General features: G+C 46.4%; 1 protein-coding gene across 14 annotated transcripts in view; it reads right to left on the bottom strand.

Annotated features, from left to right (window-relative positions):
• Positions 1-23,594, bottom strand: part of ATP8A2 (ATPase phospholipid transporting 8A2) — a 595,211-nt gene that overhangs the window by 114,765 nt on the left and 456,852 nt on the right. Inside the window, exon 34 of one of the 14 annotated variants that reach the window (XM_053308088.1) lies at positions 19,545-19,562. The exons of the other annotated variants lie outside the window; for them this stretch is intronic. Within the exon in view, the coding sequence (XP_053164063.1) occupies positions 19,560-19,562 (3 nt within the window). The 3' untranslated portion in view covers positions 19,545-19,559. Of the gene's footprint in view, positions 1-19,544; positions 19,563-23,594 lie in introns of those variants that run through there. 14 annotated transcript variants of the gene reach the window in all.

Below are 23,594 nucleotides of genomic sequence, written 5' to 3' on the forward strand. Positions count from 1 at the left end.
GGAGTACTAGTTAACTCTTTCACTGTCACACTCAATGACTACGACACAGACTCCAGTCTAGAAGCATAGGGGACTAAAATAACAAAGGCCTATTTTCCCGCAGAAAAAGGAAAACATGACACATACCTTAAAACAAAACAAAACAAAAAACCTGATAAGGCCTATAGTTGGGATAAGAATGGCAACTGTGCTTTCAGAGATTTAGGCACTTTGATGGCAATAATGATGGCAATGATTTAAAATTTTAAAAAGAGGTGCAAAAATCCAGTCACCCAGTGGCCACTGGCACATAGATACTAGATACTTCTCCTAGCCCAGCTAGGAGAGTCTAGACCAGAGTGTGCCAACTTGGCCCTCCAGCTGTTGTTGAGCTGTGACACCTATCTTCCCCATCATTGTGGCTGGTGATGATGGGAGTCATAATTCCACAACAGCTGGAGGGCCAGGTTTGCCCACCTCTGGTCTAGATTGCTACAGAGATCAGGAAGCATTTCTTTCCTCTCCAGTCTGGCTCCTATCTGGCTCCTCCAATCCTCCTTTGTGTTACTCCTCCTTTACCCTCCAATCTGGCTCCTAAAAAAATTCATTGGCTCACATGTTCTGCAATGGAACGTGGACCGTTCAGAGCAGCCCTAAAGAAGCCGCAGTGCTGTGGGCTCCTACGTGCCCGTGGTCTTGCGCAAGAGCAGAAGTACTTAAAGTAGTGCACCCGAACTTCAGGAATGCTACCTACACTAACAGGGGTGAAAACTCCACTGAGCAGCTGTGTTCAATGGGGCTACTGAGTGGTGCCTCAGCAGCCTCCAGCATTCGTCGCCACCTTTGCCGCCTGCCCACCAACCAGTCAGCCATGCTGCTGCCCTCGCTAACCACCATTGTTGGCTGTCTGCTTTGCCCCTTTGTCTGCCGGCCAAGGTAATAGTATAGTGATGTCACCACCTGGCACCTGGGATGGGCTCATGCTGGGCTTGAAAAAGTTATTCCAAAAATGTTTAAGGTTGGGATAAGATTTGAACCAGAGACGCAGCTCACCCTCTTATATATTAATCTATTATTAATTATTATAATATAGATGAGTTTTAAATCTGCAAGCAGAACTCCATGCAAGTATTATCTGAATCACAGAATAATTCCTGCTGTTATTATTATGAATATTTATATATCACTTTCCAACAAAAAAATTCTCATGGGCTCTCTTGCACATGCACTCAGCCAATGGCTTGATGTTGCAGCCATCAGGGCGCTTTCCAGATTAAACCCTATGACAGAGTCACTACGGATCTCCTAGGTGTGATACCGTACTTCCTGTGTTGTAACACCGCAGTCCCTGCGCTAACAGCAAGGTGCCATTAATATTTCCAATGCCTTCTTTCAGATTTTATCTTTGAGTTATAATACTACAGCGTTGCAAGTCTGTTGCAGAAGAATAGCTGTATTTTCCCATTGTAGGAGTTTGAGATTCTGGGGATCGTTTTCAATATGATCCTGCCAAGCCGAAGCATTTTACCCCATGGTAGTATGTAATCTGGAAAGTGCCCAGGTGATAAATGGACACATGTGAATCAGCCAGCCTGAAGACTATGGGCCAAAATGATGACAAGAATCACTTAGCTGTTTGTTTTTTTCAAAGTCATGTTTTCAGTACTCACTAAAGGTCAGGCTTGAAAATAATGTTCCCCAAACTGTGGTTTGTATGTCATTTCAGACCAATCTGGCTGCTGCATTCTGAACTAACTGATGTTTCCAAATGACGTACAAAGGCAGCCACATGTACAACTCATTGCAGTAATCAAGCCTAGAAGTTACCAGTGAGTGCACCACAGTTTGGGGAACATTATTTTCAAGGAAGGGATGCAGCTGTCAGCCGAAGTTGATAGAAGTCTGTAGCCTCCACCTGAGACACCAGGGTGAGGCCTGGATCCAGAAACATTCCCAAGCTACGTACTTGTTCCTTTAGGGGGAATGTAGCCTCATTCAGAACAGGAAGTTCTATCACATCCCTCAAATTATGACCCCTCAACATGAGTACTCCTATCTTGATTGTATTCAGCTTTAAATTATTCTCTCTCATCCATCCCATTACTGCCTGAAAGCATTTAGGGGAGCTATGTCATTTCCTGATGATGATGTCATGGAGAAATAGATTTGGGTGTCCTCAGCATATTGATAACACCCTGCTCCAAATCCCCTGATGATCTCACTCAGCAGTTTCATGTACTGTAGATGTTAAAAAGCATCGGGGATAGAATAGAGCTCTGATGACACCATACAATAGCTCTGGTTTCACAGAGCAACTATCCCCAAGTGACACTATCTGAAATTTGTCTGAGAGATAGGAATGGAACCACTGAAAAGCAATACCCTCTAATCCCTCAGATGATTCAGAAGGATACCATGGTCAATGGTATCAAAAGCCACTGAGAGATCCAAAAGAACCAGCAGTCACACTCCCTCTCTCAATTCCTTGGTATAGATCAGGCCTGCTCAACTTTGGCCTCCTAGTTGTTCTTTGACCACAACTCCCGTAATCCCCTGCCACAGTGGCCAATAACTAGGGATTATGGGAATTGTAGGTCAACATCTGCAAGAGGGCCCAATTTGAGCAGCCCCGGTATAGATCGTCCATCAGGCCAACCAAGGCTGTCTCAACCACAGCCTGCTCTAAAGCCAGTTTTAAATAGGTCTAGATAAACAGTATCCTCCAAAACTACCTGGAGTTGATCAGCCACCACCTCTCAATCACTTTGACCAACCAAGGGAGGTTGGAGACTGGCCTATAATTATCCATCACTGAGGACTCTAGGGGAGGCTTAGAGTCCAGTAAAGGTCTCACAATTGCCTCCTTCAAACATGGAGGCATCCTGCCCTCCTCCAGTGAGGCATTTATGATGTCATCTAGGCCATCACTATAGACTCCCTACTAGATGATGTAAGCTATGTTGGGCATGGATCCAGAAGACATGGTAGGCCGAACACTTCCAATAAACTTGTTCACATCCTCAGGAGTCACAAATGGAAACTGATACATTCTAAATTAAACAAGAGGTGTTACTGGACACCCCTACCATTGACTCTGCAGTAATGGTACAGTCCAAGTTGGAGTCAAATCTGAGAGATTTTATGGGCAAAAAAGTTATTCAAGGCATCACAGCAGGATGATGAAGACTCCAATTTCAAGTTCAGAGAGGAGGGGACCTGAGTCAATCCTCTCATAATTCTGAACAATTCTGCTGGACGTGAACTTGTGGATGCAATACATGCAAAACAGATTTGCTTCTTTGCTGCACATATTGCCACAGTATAAGAACCTTTAAATGGAATTATCTTGTCAGATTGAAGTTCTCCTCCACTTGTGCTCCAGTCTTCTTCCTTGCCACTTTGGCTGCCATAGTTGTTCTGGGGGCCGATTTCATGGGGCCGATTTCAACGTGGAACAGAGAGGACACTTAGGGGCATTGGAATAGATTCCTATTCCAGTTCTCTACCAGGACACAAACAGAATCACCAGGAGAACCAACTCTAAAACCTTCCAAGGCCTCTTGGAATCCTATGGGATCCAATAGCCTTCTTGGGTGGACCATCCTAATAGGTCCTGCACTCCTGCAGAGGTGGGTTGTGGCCATGAAAGCAACCTTAACCAGATGGTGGTATGTCCATGACAATGGAGACACTTTAGGAGTCCCCACCCATGGAACACCACCCTGCTATGAGCAAAAACCAAAATCAAGGGTGTTACCAGCTGTATGTGTTGTCTCTATGACCAGCTGAGACAGGCTCATAGTTATCATGGCCACTATGAACTCCTCTGCACCAAATAAGTCAGTCCCAAAGTGAACATGGAAGTCCCCCAACACCAAAAGCCTGGGCGACTCCAACATCAACTCCGCAACCAGTTCTATCAGCTGAATTAGAGACTCCATTGGGCAGCAGGGAGCTCGATACACCAACAGAATCCCCAGTCTATCCCTGGTCCCCAGGCCAAGGTTTACACACTCCATATAGGCCAGTTCTTTCACAGGGATTATGGTAAGGGAGATGTTATTTCTATGGATCACAGCCACTCCACACACACACCCCACCCACTTCCTCTAACTTGCTCCACAACTCAGTACCTGGCAGGGAGAAGCTGAGCCCAAACTGGGCTACTAGTCTCCCCCAGCCAGGGCGTTTTTCACACAGGGCTTTTAATCTGCATCTCTTCTGGAATGGAGGGTGTGTGTTGACATATTAGCCAGATTTACCCTGAAGCCCCTGCGAGCTATTGAGGAGCACTTCACACAAGATTCGGATTTTTCATTGTGTGTTAAAGAGTAGCCCACTTTATATCCAGGGTAAAAAAATTCATTGAGTTTTTTGGGGAGGGGCAGTAAACTTGTGGTAAAGCCTCGCAGTATACTTGTGGTAAAGCCTGCTGTGTGAAACATGCCCAGGTCTCCATTATAAAAACCAGGTCGGCTACCTCATCTATGATCAAATCATGGATTATTTCAGTCTTATTTTAAACCGATTTGGCATTTCAGAGGAGCATGGTCTGGTTCTGTGGGTAGGTGGAACTACTCACTGAGGCCTGGGATCTGACAGGACAGCCGGAAGGAGAAAAAACTATTAATTTTCTGATGATCCTTCTCCTGTAACGGCCTGCCATCCCGCCAACACCAAATCTTCTATTCCCCACCACTACTGAAATAGCTGCTCCTGACCCCGCAAAGGCTACGCATGAGCCTGCTTATTACCTGATAGCTACAGCAGCAAGTCATGCATCTCTTGTGTGAACAGAAACATAGAAGCATAGGAATCTGCCATATACCGAGTCAGACCATTGGTCCATCTAGCTCAGTATTGTCTGTACAGACTGGCAGCGGCTTCTCCAAGGTTGCAGGCAGGAATCTCTCTCAGCCCTATCTTGGAGATGCTAGGGAGGGAACTTGGAACCTTCTGCATGCAAGCATGCAGATGCTCTTCCCAGAGCGGCCTCCTCCCTTGAGGAGAATGTCTTACAGTGCTCACATGTAGTCTCCCATTCAAATGCAAACCAGGGAGAACCTGCAAACCTGCTTAGCAAAGGGGACAACTCATGCTTGTTACCACCAGACCAGCTCTCCTCCCTGAGTTGGGCCACCAAAGATCTAATGCAATTTCCCTATCAATTCGCATCTCTGCAAACACAACAATTTTCAATGGATTCACTACAGACCCTCTCCTGCCACTCATCAAGGCCAGATTCATCCATTCAACAGCCCCTACACAGTCTCCTTAAGCAGCATGCGGCCCAGTAGCCCGTTGGGGGCGGGGGGTCTCATGGAAGCACCAACTGCAGGAACTGATGTCTCCACATAGGGGTCATGTGGAGATACTATGAATGGCCCCCCGCCAGCTGTGAAATTGGACAAAAGTGACTGATTGTGCAGGCATCTGGCTTAAGCATAGCAGTCGAGTGTAGAGAAATCAAGTGATGTCTATCCAGGCAGGAACAATTCTTATCCCTCATTTTAATTCAGATAAAAGAGGGCTTTAAGCAAAAATACAGAAGCAAGCATAGAATTTTAGAGATGGAAGTCACTTTGGAGGTCTTCTAGTCCGACCCTCTGCGCAGTGCAGAAAACTACTACTGGAGAGGAGAGCAGGTTATGTGGTAGCAAGCATGAGTTGTGCCCTTAGCTAAGCAGGGTCCACCCTGGTTGCATATGAATGGGAGACTATGTGTGAGCACTCTAAGATATTCCCCTCAGGGGATGGAGCCACTTTGGGAAGAGCAGAAGGTTCCAAGTTCCCTCCCTGGCAGCATCTCCAAGATAGGGCTGAGATTGATTCCTGCCTGTAGCCTTGGAGAAGCTGCTGCCAGTCTGTGAAGACAATACTGAGCTAGATAGACCAATGGTCTGACTCAGTATATGGCTGCTTCCTATCTTCTGTCTTCCTATCCCTGACAGATGACCATCCTGACTTTGCCTAAAAACCTCTAGCAAAGGAGGGCCCACAGCTGCATGAGGCAGAGTGCTCCATTGTCCAACAGCTCTTACAGTTAGAAAATTCCTTCTAATGTCCAGTCTGTTTCTCCTTCCTTGTCATTTCAACCTATTGGTTCTAGTCCTGCCCTCTGGAGCAACAGAGAAAAAGTGTGTTCCTTCGATACAACAGCTCTTCAGATATTTGAAGACAGCAATCACATCTCCCCTTAATCTTCTCTTCTCCAGGTTAAACATGCCCAGCTCCTTCACCTATACCTCAGAGGGCTTGGTTTCCAAACCTCTCACAAACATTGTTTCCTTCCTGTGTATATTATACCTGGAATTGTGATTTACATGAAATCGTGGATTGAAGTAGCATTAAAAAATCCCTTCATTTGAAAGTCCCTTTGCATTTAATTCATTACAATCTGTAACTGATTTCATGTTTTTCCTCCCTATATATTCCTTTCTCTCTTTAACATATGAAATATTCAACATGGGGGGATTCAGTAAAATACCTATGCAGGGATTTACCTGTAAAGAAAGAAGGAGGGAGAATTCAGAATCAGTTTGATAAAACTTGGATTTTTCTTTTGGTGGGGTGGGTGGGGGGGGGGGCAAGATTGTATTTTTATTTATTCAGATTCTTCGGATTGCTTTGGAAACATATGACCTCCTAGTCAATTAAAAGAGTCTCTGGAAAGTTAGATAACAAGGTATGTGCTGTGGAGCTGAAAGGGTTAGCAGCTGTGAAATCAATAGGCCTGTGTCCTTTTACAATATACCATTTAAATCCTTTCATTCTCAGCTCTTTGCATTTATATAGGGGATATTTATAACAAGAGTCTTCAGATGACTTTAATTATAGTTTGCCTGCAGTCACAACACACAGAAATAAGGCCCTGAGATAATTTCTTTTTCCACAGAAGCATGATCATTTCTAAGCACACTTTAAGAATTAATTTTTTAAAAAGGAGGCAAAACTAACCAAATGATTTGAGTGTCCACCACTTCCACCTCTACCCCACCGAGTAGATCCATGGGAAAATAGCAGGGAAAATAGTTTTACGCATGTATGAAACTCAAAATGATTTTGTAAAATATCTAACAAAAGGCTTGTTTGATCTGTCAATTGTAGATTTTTTTTAAAAAAAAATGTGCAGCCAATTCTACTCATGTCTACTTGAAAGTAATCTCCACTGGCCGACATATTGTTCAAGGCAATGCTGGTGTTTCCGACCCACCAGTGTTGCTGTGCATGTGAACAGAGGCACTCTTACCCCTGGACTTCGGGGCTGAAGTACAGGGCCTTAATTTGATGCTTAATTTGCAGGGGAGGGGGGCAGTGTTCCCTCTAACAGAGATTCTGAGATGTTGTTGACTACAACTCCCATAATCCCCAGCCAAAGGCCATTGCTTGGAGTTGTAGTGAACAACATCTGGGAATCTCTGTTAGAGGGAACACTGGAGTGGGGTGGGCTCCAAAGGCCTTTAGGTCCAGGCTCCTAAATTACCTAGGTGCACCTCTACAGGTGAATGCTAGCCTGTGTGCTGTTGTGCAAGAACGCACTTGTGCAATTCCTTATTTATTATTATTATTTATTATTTATTTAACATATTTGTATACCACCCAATATGCCAGTCTCTGGGCGGGTTACAACAAAACAATAAAAACAACCAGTAAAAAGGTGAAAACATTACAACAATTTAAAACTTAAAACAACGTTAAAACTAGTAAAAAGAAAACCATCCAGCTATTAAAACAGTATCTATTTAAAAGCCTGGGTGAACAAATGTGCCTTGACTGCCTTTTAAAAAGTTGTCAGAGATGAGGAAGCTCTTATTTCAGCAGGAAGTGTGTTCCGAAGCCTCAGGGCAGCAATGGAGAAGGTCCGTCCCCCAAGTAGCCACCCAACGAGCCGGTGGCAACTGCAGATGAACCTCTCCTGATGATCTCAATGGGCGGTGATAGCAAATTACTTAAAACCACACACAGGCACTTGTGCAGTGCCAGCAGTGGCACTCCCCTTGTTTCCAATGGAAGTAGAACCGACAACGGAAGTTGTGCTGAGCAGCTGCCTGGACACTGCTTTAAATGCAATGTTCAGCTGCACAACACCATCAGGGCTGCTTTTCACGTTGCACAGCAGCCTCAGCTGTTCCCCAGCATCAGCGTTCCACTGCGCGGAATGCCAACGGCTAACAATAAAACGAAAAAGCTCAAAAGCAGAGATGTAAAACAATAATCCCCTGCTAACTGAGCGAAGCGGCACCGTTTAGAGTCGTGATTCTGTGATATTTAGCAGGGGGAGAGCAACTGGCCCTATTCAGCCCCAGCACAGCATCCCTCCAGTGGCTCTTGCTGGTGTTTACCTTGTGTTTATTTTTAGAATGTGAACCCTTCAGTGGACAGGGGACCTTCCTTCCTTTCCTTCCTAAACTGCTTTGAGACTTTTTCTTGAAAAGTGGTATATAAATATGTATAGTAGTATATTTGTAGTAGTAACTGATTAAAACACTTTGCTAACTGGGCAAAGAGGCACCTTTTACCGTGGTGATTCTCTTTATTTAGCAGGGGGAGAGTAACTGGCCCTATCCACCCCCAGCACAGTACCTCCAATGACTGTTGCTGGTGTGTGTCTTATGTTTCTTTTTAGAATGTGAGCCCTTTGGGGACAGGGAGCCATCTTATGTGTTTGTTATTTCTCTTTGTAAACCACCCTGAGCCATTATTGGAAGGGCGGTATAGAAATTGAATTATTATTATTATATTATTATTATTATTATTATTACTATTAAGTGCAGGAAGAGAATTAAAAACACTAAAACCAGTAGGCCAATAAAACCAAAACCAACACAATAGCCTGGATTCAAAAGTCTGCACAAATCAAAGCATTTTCATCTGGCACCTAGGAAGAGCGGGCACCAAGTGCACTGCCCAGGAGAGGGCATTCCAAAGCCAGGCCACCACTACAGAGAAGACCTGATCCACAGTTTCTGCCTAACCACATGAAGAAGGTCTCTGAATACAGTCATTAGGTCGGTGCTCCAGTCCCTGTCAAATGAAGATAATGAGCATTCTGGCCTGCTGTCTCGGCTGTTCTTGCTTTTATTTTCCACTGCAGCACAGCCTGCAATCTCCGTAAAACAGTTATTTATAAGGGTTGTATGGAAAGCACAGTGTCCTTCCCTTGTGTTGAGTTTAGCACCCTGCCCGCAGCAGGCATGATCTCAGTCGTGCAGTGTAGACAAGAAGTACAAAGCGACAACCAGCGGAATGGCACTAAAAGGATTAGTCCATAAATAAAATTGAAAATAAGTGCTTAGTCAGAGCAAAATACTTTACCTCAAAGTACACACCAGTGTCTGGACTGAAAAGCCAGTTCCAGCCAAAAAATAATAATAAACCCCCTCTTTTTTTGCTTTTCTGCTGTTGTGGTTACTAAGAGCCAGGATAACTTTCTGGGCATTCCTGAGCAGTTACAGATGTGTACAGATGCACATTGCAGGCCTCTTAATTCCAAAGATGACATAACACTATATACCACTTTGAAAAGTAGTTCCTTTAATATTGGTTTTGGAGAGATGAGTGGCTGGGCTCTAGCGGGCACTTGTTTAAAATGATGGGATTATAGCCGCAGCTGGCGGCATTCCATTCCAGGAAAGCTCAAGGCATTATCCAGTCTTGAGTTCCCTTTCCATCACTGTAGCCATCTGATCCATAATCTCTTTTATGGATTCCAGCCCTTTTGATGTCCTTTCCCTCCAAGACATGCATATATTAGTTGGCAATAAATTATATAGGCAAGACTTTTCAAGACTTCCCCTCCCTTTTAGTCACATGGGTCATGAAGCTTGTGTTTACACCTTGCTGGACTACAGTAATGGATATCCAAGGTGAAAAAACAGAGTAATGCAAGTCTAACTTTCAGGATCATTGGTTTTCAAACTGTGTTCTTGGGAGCACTGGGTTTCCCAAGGCCTTATTGGGCATTCCTCAATGAAATGATCAATAATAGCAACAAGCTTCCCTAAAGAGCTGCTGGCTTGTCACTGGTGATGGTCCTCTACACCAGGGGTGCACAACTTCAGCTGTTGTTGGACTATAGCTCCCGTAACCCCCAGCCACAGTATCCACTAGTCAGCGACAGGGGCACACCTAGGTAATTTTGTTGCCCGGACCAGAAGGGCTTTGGAAGGCCCCGCGTGAGTTTAAAAAAAGTTTACTGTGGCACTGAAAACTTCAATAATTCCAGTTGCCATGTGCATGGCAGGGGTGTGTGGGCTGTGTGTGAGCTGAGCAGGCCTCCCCCACCCCTGCAGTGGGAGTGGCAGGGGTGGGTGGAGTGGGAGCGGCCGCTGGGCCAAATGGTCAGCAAGGCGCTTCAGCACACCTTCGCAGTTGGAATAGAGGGGCTATTCTCACGATCAGGCAAAATCGGGTTAGGGGAGCCTAGCCCGATTTTGCCTGATCGTGTATACCACCGGGCTCGAAGGCGAGCCCAGTGGTTTACGAGCGGCTAGCCTGCTTTAGTAGCCCTCCCCTTAGCCCGGGTTTGCGGAGCGAGCGCTCTGCAAACCCAGGCTGCTTGATCGTGAGTAGCTGTGCCGCCGCTCTGCGCTGTGGCTACTCATGAGCAGACCCCCAGAGGGGAGGTGAAAAGCCACCTCCCGGCTCCGGGGTCTCCCCAGTATGCCCTGCGTGCTCGTGCAGGGCATACTGGAGCTTCCAGGGGCCGCGTGGCCCCTGAGCTCCCCAGCCCCCGCCGGCTCCGTCACGGAGCCGGAAATCATGTGGGCGGTGGATACGGCAGCCCAGGACTCCCTCCCCGCCCATGTGCAGGGAGAGCAGGCTTAGCCCGCTCTCCCCGCGCACTCTCAGGAACCGGGTCTCACTGATCGTGAGACCCAGCTCAGAGTGTCGCAAACCCTGATGTCATAGGCTTGTGACTATATTCCAACTGCACAGGCATGCTGGAGCACCTTGCAGTTCTCAAGGGCCACTGGGCCGAAAGGTCAGGGCCACTGGGCCGAAGGGTCAGGGCCACTGGGCCAAGTGGTCAGGCCCAGCGGCCACTCCCGCTCCACCCGATGCCACCACCACGGGGGTAGGGGAGGCCTGCTCAGCTCACTCCCACACTCTCCACACCCCAGCTGCAAACATGGCGGCTAGAATTATTGAAGTTTTCGGCGCTGCAGTTCGGTGCCACAGGGCAGCAGCAGGGCGGGTGTGGGGTGGCCGAAGGAGGCCCCCCTGGGCTTTTAGAGGCCCCACTGGACCTTGGAGGCCATGGACGGGGCCCCATGGTCTGGGGGTAAGAACGCCTCTGGTCATGGATGATGGGAACTATAAGGCTTGTTCACACAACCAGGAGCTAAGCACACTACTGTTTTCCGCTCAGGAATCAGGAGCTAAGCACACTCTTATTTGCCGAACATCTGCGATTTAAGGTTGGAGGCAGGGGCATAGCAGCCATTGAGTGAACAGGTTCAAAGAACCCAGGCCACTATGCTCCAGGGGCCATGCCTGTTGCCTCAGCCACGCCCCAGAGTCTGATGTCAGGCATGGGGGCATGCCCACATTAGCAAATGGGGGTGCATGCCCCATTTGGAAGTAAAATTGATTTTGCAGCATGGCCGGGATGGATTCTCCCTGCTTGCAAAGGCAGGGAGAGGTGTCCCTGGCCAGGTTGGGAGCCCAGTGCTGGCTGAAACATCTCAAAAACAAGCCTGACATCAGACACGGGGCGTGGTTGGGGGAGGCAATCTGGACAGGGGCCACCAGGATCCCCCTACACCACTGGTCGGAGGGGAAGGAAGTGATTGTCTGCAAAGCAGAAGCTGGTAGGATGAAGCTCTCCTACCCAGCTGCTGCTTCCCACACAATCACACACCTGTGCAAATTCCTTTTCTGTGCACACAGACTTGGGTGCCTAGAGTCACATCCTAGGACATTTATACACTTACAAAGAGTGGGAGAAAATCTTCAGGACTGGAAATGGTGGGTGTTAGATAACTTAGGAGCTACTGGTAGCTCTTGGGCTCACCTGAACTAGGTTTCCAGGTGTTTGGACTTGCTTCTCCATCCCTTCCCTTCTAGCCAATACTGCAGATCTGATTGGCTAGTTGAGTTGGGGCATGGCTGAGTCATTTTTAATCTCTCTCTTAGAGTACTCAGGGTTGTGTTTACTTTTATCTCCCATTAATTTTTCTCAAGTTTCTTCCACAAAACAGACTCTCTTGCTCCACATACATCTTGCAGCAAAACTCTCCAGAAATTCAGGGGGTTTGATATTAAGATTCCTTATTCTGTGGATGTAAATTTTTGTACAAACTGCTCTGCCTCTGCTGTGACCCCCACAAGCCAGTTCCTTCTCCAAGGAAGGACGGAAGGAAGGAAGGAAGGGAGCTCCTGGAAGCCTTAAGTCTGCCCACCTGGGGATAATGAATCAACGAAGGGCATTGATGGAGACATGCCTGAATATTTTACATGGTTGCCAGCAGACAGAAACCTTATCTCTATAATGCCTGCATAGATTTTAAAAGTCAAACTTCAGCTCAATATTCAGTATGCAAACAGTAATACTATGCAAAAATATTTAGAAGTCTGTCTTATAGCAGGCAATGCAGAAGACCAACTGTAGGTAGGAGTAAAAAACATGGTTTGCATTCAGTAATATATTCCACTCTGATAAAATCCTTTTCAATGAGGCCATGACTCTTGTCCTAGTGGAGCCCCTTTGGTAGCAAAAAGAAAATGTTAAATATAAAGGACAGAAAAAGGCTCTACTGCATTGTTTGGTGTGGCGGTTTCCCTGTGGTGTTGGCTTTAGGTCAAAGTTTCACCTGGGATACAGCAACTCTCCTTAGCTGCACAGGCACTCATTAATGAAGGGCACTTTGGAAAATGCCCTTCAGTGCCTTTCTGTTGCTCCAGGACTTTTCACTGAATTTAAAAGTGACTCCCCCCACGACCCCCAGTGAGCCTTTGAAACCCCTGCTGGGATATGTATTAAACAGTCCAGGGCAGCAGAACCTTTTTTCCACGAGATCCGAGGTTGTTCAATTAACTGCTTTGGTTTGCACAGACTGTTGGTAGAAAGCAAGGATTTAATCACCTGTCCTCATAGCCTCAGTGCTCTGTAAGAAGCCCATGTGGGAGGAAGGAAGAGAAAGACACAGACACAGACACAGACACAGAAACACACACGGTTTAAGAGTCATTCCTTGCCCTATCTCCTGCTGACTTTTAGGAGCAAGAAAAATGGAATGGAGTGGGACAGATTGTAATGCTTCAGAAGCCTATTGTACTGGGGGGGGGGAAATGTGTGGAACATTTCATACACACACACGATACACAAAGTGGAAGTAAAAGTAGCAGGTGAGCAGGGAAAAGAAACAAATGCAAACATAGGCCTACAAAGAACACAAGAACAGCCCTGATGGATCAGGCCCATCAAGCAACATTGATATGTGTGAATCAGCCCATGTAATGCTTTGATGTGCCCTTAGAATTATCTGCCTTTTCTGTTTGATGGCTACTAGCTTGGATGGCTTTAAAAGAGGCTTAGACAATTTCATGGAGATGGTCATTTCTATCAATGGCTTCTAGTCTGAGTAGCACTATAGGCCACCTCCAGCCTCAGAGGCAAGATGCCTCTAAATATCAGTTGCAGGGGAGGAACAGCATCAGAGAGGGCATCTCTCTGATCTGATTTAGTATAAGGCATTTTCCTACGTTCCACTAGTAATATATGAACTGATTGATGAAAGAGTCAAGTAACCACCACAGCAAAACTTTCTTATCTCCTAAAATACAGACCTCTTTTCAGTAGAGGCAGTTCACGCTCTAACCCAGGCCTACTCAACTTAGGGCCACCCAGCTGTTTTTGGACTACAATTCCCATAATCCCCAGCCACGGTAGCCGATGGCCAGGAATTATGGGAGTTGTACACAGAGGCATTCTTATCCCCAGACCTTGGGGCCCTGGTCTGTGGCCTCCAAGGTCTGGGGGACCTCCAAATGGCCGGGGTGGGGGCTCCTGCTGCCACCCTGCACCCACCTCTGCCCTGCTGCACCAAACCTCCAATTTCATAACAGAGGGATGGCGGCCAGGGGGTGAACCGAGCAGCCCTCCCCACAGCTGAAGCAGAGGCTGCAGATGCAGCAGCTGCCGAGACTGTCCGTCTGTCCCAGTGGTTCTTGAGAACTGTGAGGTGCTTCAACATGCCAGTGCAGTTGAAATAGAGCATCAGAAGCCCATGGGCTTGCGACAATCTATTTCAACTGCGCAGGCACGCTGGAGCACCTTGCAGTTCTCAAGAGCCACTGGGCCAGACAGACAGACCCAGCGGTCACTCTGTTCTGCCATGGGGGGGGAGGCCTGCTCGGCTCACCCTGCCCCCCAGCCGCTACCCCTCGGACGTGCACATGGCGGCTGAAATTGGGGGGGGGGCAGAGGTTCGGCACAGCAGGGCAGTGGCGGGGCGGGCATGGGGTGGCAGCAGGAGGCCCCCAAAGCAGTTTTTGGATGGGCCTCATGGCTGGGGGGGGGCTCGTGGTGGGAGCGGTCTGAGCACCAATACTACCTAGGTGTGCCACTGGGCCAAAATCTGCTGGAGAGCCGAAGTTGAGCAGCCTTGCTGTAAGAGTTGTGGAAATGGGACAAAATAAATGCAGATATAGGCCTACAAAGAACATAAGAACAGCCATGCCGGATCAGGCCCAAGCAGAGGCGTAACTATAGGGGGGGCAGGGGGGGCACGTGCCCCGGGCACCATCTTTTCTGGTCACGTGGGGGGCGCCGGCATGACAAAAAAAATTTCTTTATTTTTTTTAATTTTTTGTTAATACAAATGTTTCCTGCTCAGTGCAGCAGCGCTGCAGCAGTCAAGGGAGCGCGTCGGTGCCCCCTCCCCCATGAGCAGTCCCTTCCGCACCGCCCACGCCCCCCCCATTGCTTTGCTGGCACCTGGTGGCCAGTCAGTGGCCTGGCTTGGCGGCGGCGGTGGGCGCTTGTGAGGAAAAACCTAAGTATAATGTAGTATGTTGGGGGGGCGCGGGGGGCGCCATTTCAGTGCTTGCCCCGGGCGCCGTTTTCCCTAGTTACGCCTCTGGGCCCAAGACCTATCTAGTCCAGCACCCTTTTTTCCTAGTAGCCCACCAGATGCCTCTGAGAAGCCCACAGGCAAGAGGTGAGGGCACGCCCTCTCTCCTGTTAATCCCCTGCAATTGGTATTTAGAGGCATCCTGCCTCTGAGTCTGGAGGTGGCACAGAGCAATCAAGACTAATAGTCTTTAGTAGATCCAACCTCCATGATGCACGTGCCTTCCATCTTCACCAGAAAACCATTATTGTTGGGGAAGCATAGTATCAGCCTATTTACATTTATGTTCCGCTACTGAAGCCCAGGCAAGGGTTGCCTCAGTTCAGGAGGCAAAGACAGATTTATCACTTGCCATTCTAGTCATCCAGTGATGGACATGTACGTGTGAACTCACCCTGATTAATCTGTTATTTATTTAAGGAATTTCTGTTCTGCCATTAAGTGAAAATCAAATTGGTTTTCAAGCTAAATAAATTAGATCACTCAAATGGCAGGACTGGCCCAAGCCATTCTGCAGCCTGGGGCAGTTCCACACCCCTCTGTCCCATTCTGCCTGTGTTGCTCTTCCCCCTGATCATCCTCCCTCTCCTGAACGGGGTCCATGTGGAGGCTATGGCGGGAAGGCTGTGGTGGTGGACAGGTGGCAGTGAAAGGCTGGTTAGCCAATAGATTGCTCCCTCCCACCTTCAGATCTGGCCAATGGGATGGAGAGGAAGGCAGAGCAATGATAGCAGCTCCTCCTTCTCCTCTTACTCCTCCCCCTCCCACTTGGAAGGTAAGAGAAGGGGGAGGAACTTCTGCCTCCTCCATTGGCCAAGAAGAGGGGGAGCACTGCTGCCACCAGCTCCTCCCCCTGAGTTTGTCCCAGAGTCCCCTACCTGATTGCATTTTTGAAAAGGCAGCAGCACAGAGAGAGATTTATAGTGTGATTGCCTCCTCTGGCAGGTTATCGGTGTGTGTGTGTGTGTGTGTGTGTGTGTGTGTGTGTGCGCGCCTCAGTTTACTTCATTATAAAGCCAGCCCCCATCAAATTTCCTTACACAGAAAAAACAAACCTAAGGCAACTATAATATCTGTTCATGCAAGGGGTATTTTCAATAGACCTCTGGCATGAGAAGACATTACAGTTGTTTTGCTGCTATATCCCCTATAAGTAGTTTGAGATGAAGGGAGAAAATAACGAGGTAACAACTGCTTAAAAAAGTCCAGTCCAAAGAGCACCACTGCTACAAGCCAGAGTGGTATGGTGGTCAACGTGTTGGACTAGGACTAGGGAGACCCATGCTGAAATCTCAACTTAGCCATGAAGCTCACAGGGTGACTCTGGGCCAGTCACTTACCCTTTAGCCTTACCTACCTCACAGGGTTGTAGTGAGGATAAACATAACCATGTACACTGCTCCTTGGAGGAAGAGTGGGATATATAAATGTCGTACATAAATAAATACTAGATCTGCATGTCAAAGAAGCCTTTGGGTCTGTGTTTCTTGAATGCCAGCTCTCTCCTGCTGTTGCTCTCTTGCAACTGGTAATGAGGGGCATCGTGCCTCTGAGGCTGGAGGTGGCCCACAGCCACCAGACTAGCAGCCATTTATAGAACTGTCCGCCATGAATTTGTCTAAGCCCCCTTTAAAGCCAACAGAACTGGTGGCCATCACCACATCCCATGGCAAAGAATTCCATAGATTATGCGCTGTGTGAAAAAGTATTTCCTCTTGTCGGTTCTAAATTTCCTTCAGTTTCTTGGGGTAACCCCTGGTTCTAGTGTTGTGAGAAAGGGAGAAAAAAATAGGACCAACCTGTCTACTCCATGCATAATTTCTGTCCACCCTGTCCACTCCATGCATAATTTTATACACCTCAATCATGTGTTCCCTTATTTGCCTCTATCCCAAGGTAAAGAGCCCCAGATGCTGTAGCCTAGCCTCATAAGGAAGGTGCTCCAGGCCCCTGATCATTTTGGTTGCCCTCTTCTGAACCTTTTTCCAGTTCGACAATATCCTTCTTAAGATACGGTGACTAAAGCTGCATGCAGTACTCCAGAGTGGCCACATCATAGATTCGTATAAGGGCATTATAATATTAGATTTTTATTTTCAACCCGCTTCCTAATGATTCCTAGCATGGAATTAGCCTTTTTCACAGCTGCTGCACATTGAGTCGACACTTTCAACGAGCTGTCCACCACGACCCCAAGATCTCTCTTCTGGACGGTCACCTACAGCTCAGATCCCATCAGCGTATATTTGAAGCTGGGTTCCCCCCTCCCCTCATATGTATCACTTTACACTTGCTTACACTGAACCGCATTTGCCATTTTGTTGCCCACTTCCCCAGTTTGGAGAGATCTTTTTGTAGCTTCTCACAATCTGATGTGGATTTCACTACCCTAAATAGTTTAGTATCATCTGCAAACTTGGCCACTTCGCTGCTTACCTCGACATCTAGATTATTTATGAATAAGTTAAAGAGCAGTGGTCCCAGTACAGATCCCTGGGGCACCCCACTTCTTCCTTCCTTCCATTATGAAAACTGTCCATTAATTCCTACCCTCTGTTTCCTTTCCTTCAACCAGTTACCGATCCACATATGAACCTGTCCCCTTATCCCATGACTACTAAATTTACTCAAGAGCCTTTGGTGGGGAACTCTCAAAAGTTTTTTGGAAGTGCAAGTATATTATGCCAACCTGATCACCTTTATCTACATGCCTGTTGACACTCTCAAATAACTCCAAAATGTTAGTGAGGCAAGAACTGCAAAAGGTTAGTGAGGAAAGACTAAGATTAAGGGCCTGGTCCAGATCATGGCTTGCTGCATCAGGGATGAGCTTGAGTATCCTGCTGCCCTCCTCTGCTCATGCACTCCACTTCATATAAGACTTCCTTGTTTGTAAGTCCATGGTGCCTTACAGTGACTTTCAGATAGATAGGTAGGTAGAATACCCGGGGCTTAAATGCTTCTTACAAACCAGGATTGCAAACCATGGTTTGATTTGGGTTTGTTTTGTAGGGAATGCTTAAACCACAGTTTCCAAGTCTGGATGTCATGACAAACAGGAGCGTGATTAACCATGGTACACTTGACCATGGAAAGCATCATTTGAATTGGGCCAAATTATTTACACATGTGTCTATTCAAAGACTACACATTTTAATGGTGGCTTAATGGGCAACTAGGAAGTTGCAGTTTTGTGAATGGGCAGCCATACATTTCAACATGATTTCAGCCAGTAGCTCATACTGCCAAACATGAATAATAATAATAAATAATAATAATTCGATTTCTATACCGCCCTTCCAAAAATGGCTCAGGGCGGTTTACAAAGAGAAATAACAAATAAGATGGCTAATGAGTATGAGTAAATAATGAGTGCCTTTACAAGGGTATTGTGAGACATCTCATTTGAACCAGGGAGGGCCCTTCCTTAGCTCAATAGTAGAGCACATGCTCAGCAAGCAGAAGGCCCTGGTTCAATCCCTGGTATCGCCAGGAGGAAAATCTTTGTATGAAGCTCTGGAGAGCTGCTGCCAGTCAGACAATGCTGAGCATAATGGATCAGTGGTCTGACTCAGTAGGAGGCAACTTAATGCATGTATATAGATATTCACATGGCCCCTGTACTGGGTCCAAAATAAGGCGCTACACAAGACCAATTCAATAGCATTTGATTCTCAGCCAGTCTCCTATCTTTGAATAGCCATTTGTGAGGTGGAAATGGGGTCGCTCAGAACTGGGGCAGCACTTCCACAAGGTGAGGTGAGGAGAGGAGAGGAGGTTGCCCCAGGCAGCAGATGAAAGAGGTGCCAGTGAGGTGGCAAGGTGTCCTTCTGCTCCTGCTTTTAAGAAAGGGGGATGAGTGTGTCACAAAGGGGGACAACATTTGGCACCTTGCCTCAAGTTCACAGAGGTTTTGAGCAGTGTTCCCTAGAACAGGGATTCCCAGATGTTGACTACAACTCCCATAATTCCCAGCTAAAGGCCACTGCAGTCTCCTACAGGAACACTGGTTTTGAGCCACCACTGCTGAAAATATTACTACGGTAGCTTTTACTTATTTAATACAAGACTTCATAAGGACCATGAAACTATCGCTGTTTATCCTGGTCTCTAGTTGGTGCTAGGCAAGAGTATTTTCTTTGAAAAAATAATAGCAGTCTTTTGTGGAATTTTTGGTTAATCCACTCATTGATCCAGGCCAGCTTTTGAATGGTGCTTTAGTTACTTTTATTCCAGTTCTGTATTAGAGGCGGGGCTAACAAACAGCCAGGAGCAAGAGCACTGAAGGCAGACTGCACTTGCCTCTCTGTAAAAAATATCTGCCTCATTAATTAAACCATTAATATTCCTCAACTCCACTGTCTTGTCCTTGCAAACCGCAGCTCTTTCCTCTGGATTCTACACCTTTCATCCTCAAGGAGAATCAAGCCTTTTGTGGTCTCTCCAAGATAGAAGCCCAGTTGCATCTGCAGCACCCTTCTGAATACTGACCCTCATCTGAATTCACTGAAAAATAATAATAATGTCAAGATGCCAGTTGAGTGGCGAGCTGGCGATGAAGCTTTGTTCTGCAAAACTCCATTGGCATTTCCACTGATTGGCCTCTTGCCCTCTGTTTTTGTGAATAGGCATGGCATGTTGTCAGTCCCAGAGGTCCTGTGTGGAGCCAATCTGGATGGAACCAATCCATATTAACATCTAAAACTCTGTGCACTGATGGTGAAGTATCAGTGAGCCAGGAGAAGCTTTACTGCAGCTGCTGTTATATTCCTACCGGACGAAGAGAGAGTAAAACACAAGCAATTACTGAATTTCGAGCAGAGCTGCTCAGCAGCCTTATGAAATTCAATCAGTTGCTGCTAGGGACGGCACAGTCTTCTGCTGTTCTCTGGCTCCCGGCTGAATTGCCCTCTAAACCAACAACAACAACGCTGCAGAAAAGTTAGAATCCATAAATGCTTGATAATATGAAAAAAGCTATCTTTACTTGTAAGAATGTTTGTCATGGAAGAAAATATAGATCATCAAAATTAACAATTTCCTCACCAACACTGCAAATTCAGATTTTTTTGCATGCCCCCCACCCACCCCAGAAGTCATTTAATACTACTTTCATGACAGTGCATGTATGACAATTTTGTGAGACAAAATCATGGCTGGCACAATATCAAAGGCTGGTATTAGAATAATTCAAACTGACAACATTTAACAACATTTAACAAGTTCAGCCAAATAAAACTCCATTCCCAAATTCAAGCCAAGTAGGTAATTAATCATACCAACCTCAATTACTTTTTCATCTTTATTACAGCTCCACCAAGAGCCTATACAGACTCAATGGCTACTGCTTTCTTAATTATAGTCAGGGCCAGCTCAGGTTCCAGGGGGCCCTAAGCAAACTGCCCTCCATGGGTCCTCTTCTACCTGGGTGGGTCACTCTGCCACCACTATATGAAGATTATGGGCACAGAAGTGGTCTCAGGGATCACCAGTGAGTCCTTCTGAAGGCCTTGGGCCCTCAAGAGCTGACTAACCATGCTGATCTGATACCAGCCCTGATCATGGTTATCTCTAACCAGGTTTTACAGCTGATTTCAAAACCCTGATTGATAGTACCCTGGTAAGTGTTAACCATGGTAAAGTTTAGTTCTGACATAAACTGTAAACATAATCAAAGGAGACTTTGAGGCACTTCACATGATCGGTGTGAAGTGCCGGAGGGGGTTCTGCGGGGAGAGTGGGCTTAGACTACTCTCCCCACAGATGATCAAATGGCAGCCCTGGGAGGCTGAATTGGCCACCCACACAACTGCCGGCTCCGTCATGGAGCCGGTCGGGGATGCGGGGGCAGCGTGGCCCCTGGAAGGAGCCTGGAGAGACCCCTGAGCGGCTGCTTGCAGCCCCCCAGTCAGGGGGGTCTACTCGTGTGTCTCTGCACGCCACAGAGACACATGAGCAAAAAGATGAGGTTAATGGAGCACTTGCTCTGTTAACCTCATCTAAGGGGAGGGGTAATTAGGCAGGCTAGCTGCCTTGGGAGCATCGGGCTCACCTGCAAGCCCAGTGGTTCCCACAATCCTGTACATGTAAAGGGCTGAAAGCATTATAAGTGCACTGGCTCCAAATATATGGGACTAGTAGGTGAGGCCCATTACTGACTGGGCAAAGTCTTGTGTAGCTTTTTGTTTTTTAAAAAGGTTATTTGCAGCTTTCTACCAACATATTCTGGTGTAAAAAGTAGTGGATTCAGCGACTTAAAGTGGCAGTATTGTTTATGCAAAATTTGGTATCTGTAGGTCATCAGGATGTATGACTTTCTTGTTGCACAAATACACAAAAAAACCTCTTCAAAATATAGAATAGATTCACTTAAGAAAGCCACACCCTGAATTGTAGCAAAGAGTCCCCAAAGACATCTTTGTTCTAACTTTATGTTTTGTGTCTCTCGCTGGCCAGAGAATAGCCAAAGAAGTGCTTTCGTATTGCCAAAGCATCTGACATGAATTTAAGACCTACATCTAGGAAAACTGCAGGAGCCCTCTCCAGTATTCATACTGCTTGTACTTGGTTTGGAGCTCTGCAGCGTTCCAGCATTCCAAAGATGTCCCTTTCCAGCCATGTTATGGCTCCCTCCACACAGATCTTGAAAGATTGAGTGGAGAAATTCAGTATCATCACCACTATCTCAAGGGAAAGCAGTAATACCATTCCAGTTCATATGGAATGGAATAAATGGAATAAACCATCTTGCTCAGTGTGTTTCGTATAAGCGCTGTTGTCTAAAAAGCATGTTGACAAGTTGGAAAGCATTCAGATTGCCACACGATGGATAAAGGGAGGAGCGAGAAGACAAAATTATTAGGAAAGGCCACAGAATCAGCTATGTTGGAGCATTTCCCCCTGTGTTAATTGCCATGGGTAGGACTAGATATGACAATGAATGTAGAGTTGCCATCTGAATGTCAGTTCTGTGTAGAGTCCATTTTCCTCCCTATAAGGTTTAGTTATAGAATCACATAAAGTAATATCATTATATCATGGGTTTCCCTGCCCTGGTCAGCTGCAGCCAATGATATAAAGTGAACGCATGGAAAACGCAATATGATGACACCACATCATGTATTTCTGGAACACACATCACAGCAGAATGAATGCTAATTTGTCACACAGTGGCCATTTTCTAGTGCCATGTGTGATTCTCATTTTGTGGCAATCTGGTAAGTAAGTAAGTAAGTAAATATATAAATAAATTAACCCAACATGCTACAAATACCCTGGTCAGAACTGATCACTCCTCGGCTCCATAAAAATGAATTTAAAATTTCCTTTTCAAATCATATTTTAAAACGGCAATCAATTCATTAAACCAAGGGTTCTCCAACGCGAGTCACCAGCAGTGTTCCCACTAACAGGGATTCACAGATTTTGTTGACTACAACCTCCATCATCCCGAGTTGTAATGGCCTTTGGCTGAGGATGCTGAGGGTTGTAGTCAACCACATCTGGGAATCCCTGTAACAGGGAACACTGGTCACCAGATGATGTTGGACTACAAATCCCATCACCCCCAGACAACATCTGGGGACCCAAGTTTGAAAACCTCTGCATTAAGCAATTGATTGTACTGTTTAATGTTTCCAGATCTCGCCTGAGCCAGTCCCAATATTCTGGCATTGTCTGTCTGTCTGGCACTTGGCCATTATGTTTGCAAGCTGTTTTTAAAAATGATCCCTGCATCTTTTCAGCAACCACTATCTCTGCGATTGCAGTCGCGTAGCTGTCTGCCTGCAGTTTCTCAACGTGAGCCAGGTTTTCGTGTCCACTGGCCTCTGCATTCCTGCAAAAGCCCCACAGAAACGAGAGCTGCTACAGCTGCCAGGGTTTATTTACACACATTCCTGGCTCAAATTGAATTAATGAGCATAATTTAACTCAGGCAATGTCCTCCCTGGCTCTTGTTTCTCTTTGCTCCGCTTGACATTTCTTTTCTGGCACATGCAACTGCTCTTGTCATCTTGAAGGAGAAAGTCTAAAGTGTGTCCGGTGTTACAGGCTGTAATTGCCAATGTGCTTCACAGCCCATTCGAGCCAAGTAAATGGTGTCCATGCGGCATGTTTTATGAAACGCCTAGGATCCTCTTAATGAATGCCCAGAGGCTTCGCTGGGATTTACCTGCTCAATCTGATCTGCATTTCTCCTTTTAATTTTTTAGCTTTCATCAGGCGGCTCAGTTTGTTATGAAATATCTCTGCTTGCTGTCTCATATAGCATGTTTGCTCAGCTCCAGGTATCACACACAGTTCAGGATGGAGCCATTTCCTTCCTTGTATGCATCGCAGCCTCTCTTTTTTTATTCCACTCGGAAAAACTTGAAATCCTACATCCTGGATTCTAGGGCTCTTAACTCTCTGTGTGCAAAACCCAAGAGGAATCCTCAAGGAGATGGCTGTATACAAGAGGTCTGTTTATTGCACTGAACAGACCAATGAAGAATGTCTTGCATGTGATGTCAAAGGCAGAGTGCACAAATGTTCCTC

This window comes from Hemicordylus capensis, chromosome 3 (assembly GCF_027244095.1).
Source record: "Hemicordylus capensis ecotype Gifberg chromosome 3, rHemCap1.1.pri, whole genome shotgun sequence".
NCBI classification, from domain to species: domain Eukaryota; kingdom Metazoa; phylum Chordata; class Lepidosauria; order Squamata; family Cordylidae; genus Hemicordylus; species Hemicordylus capensis.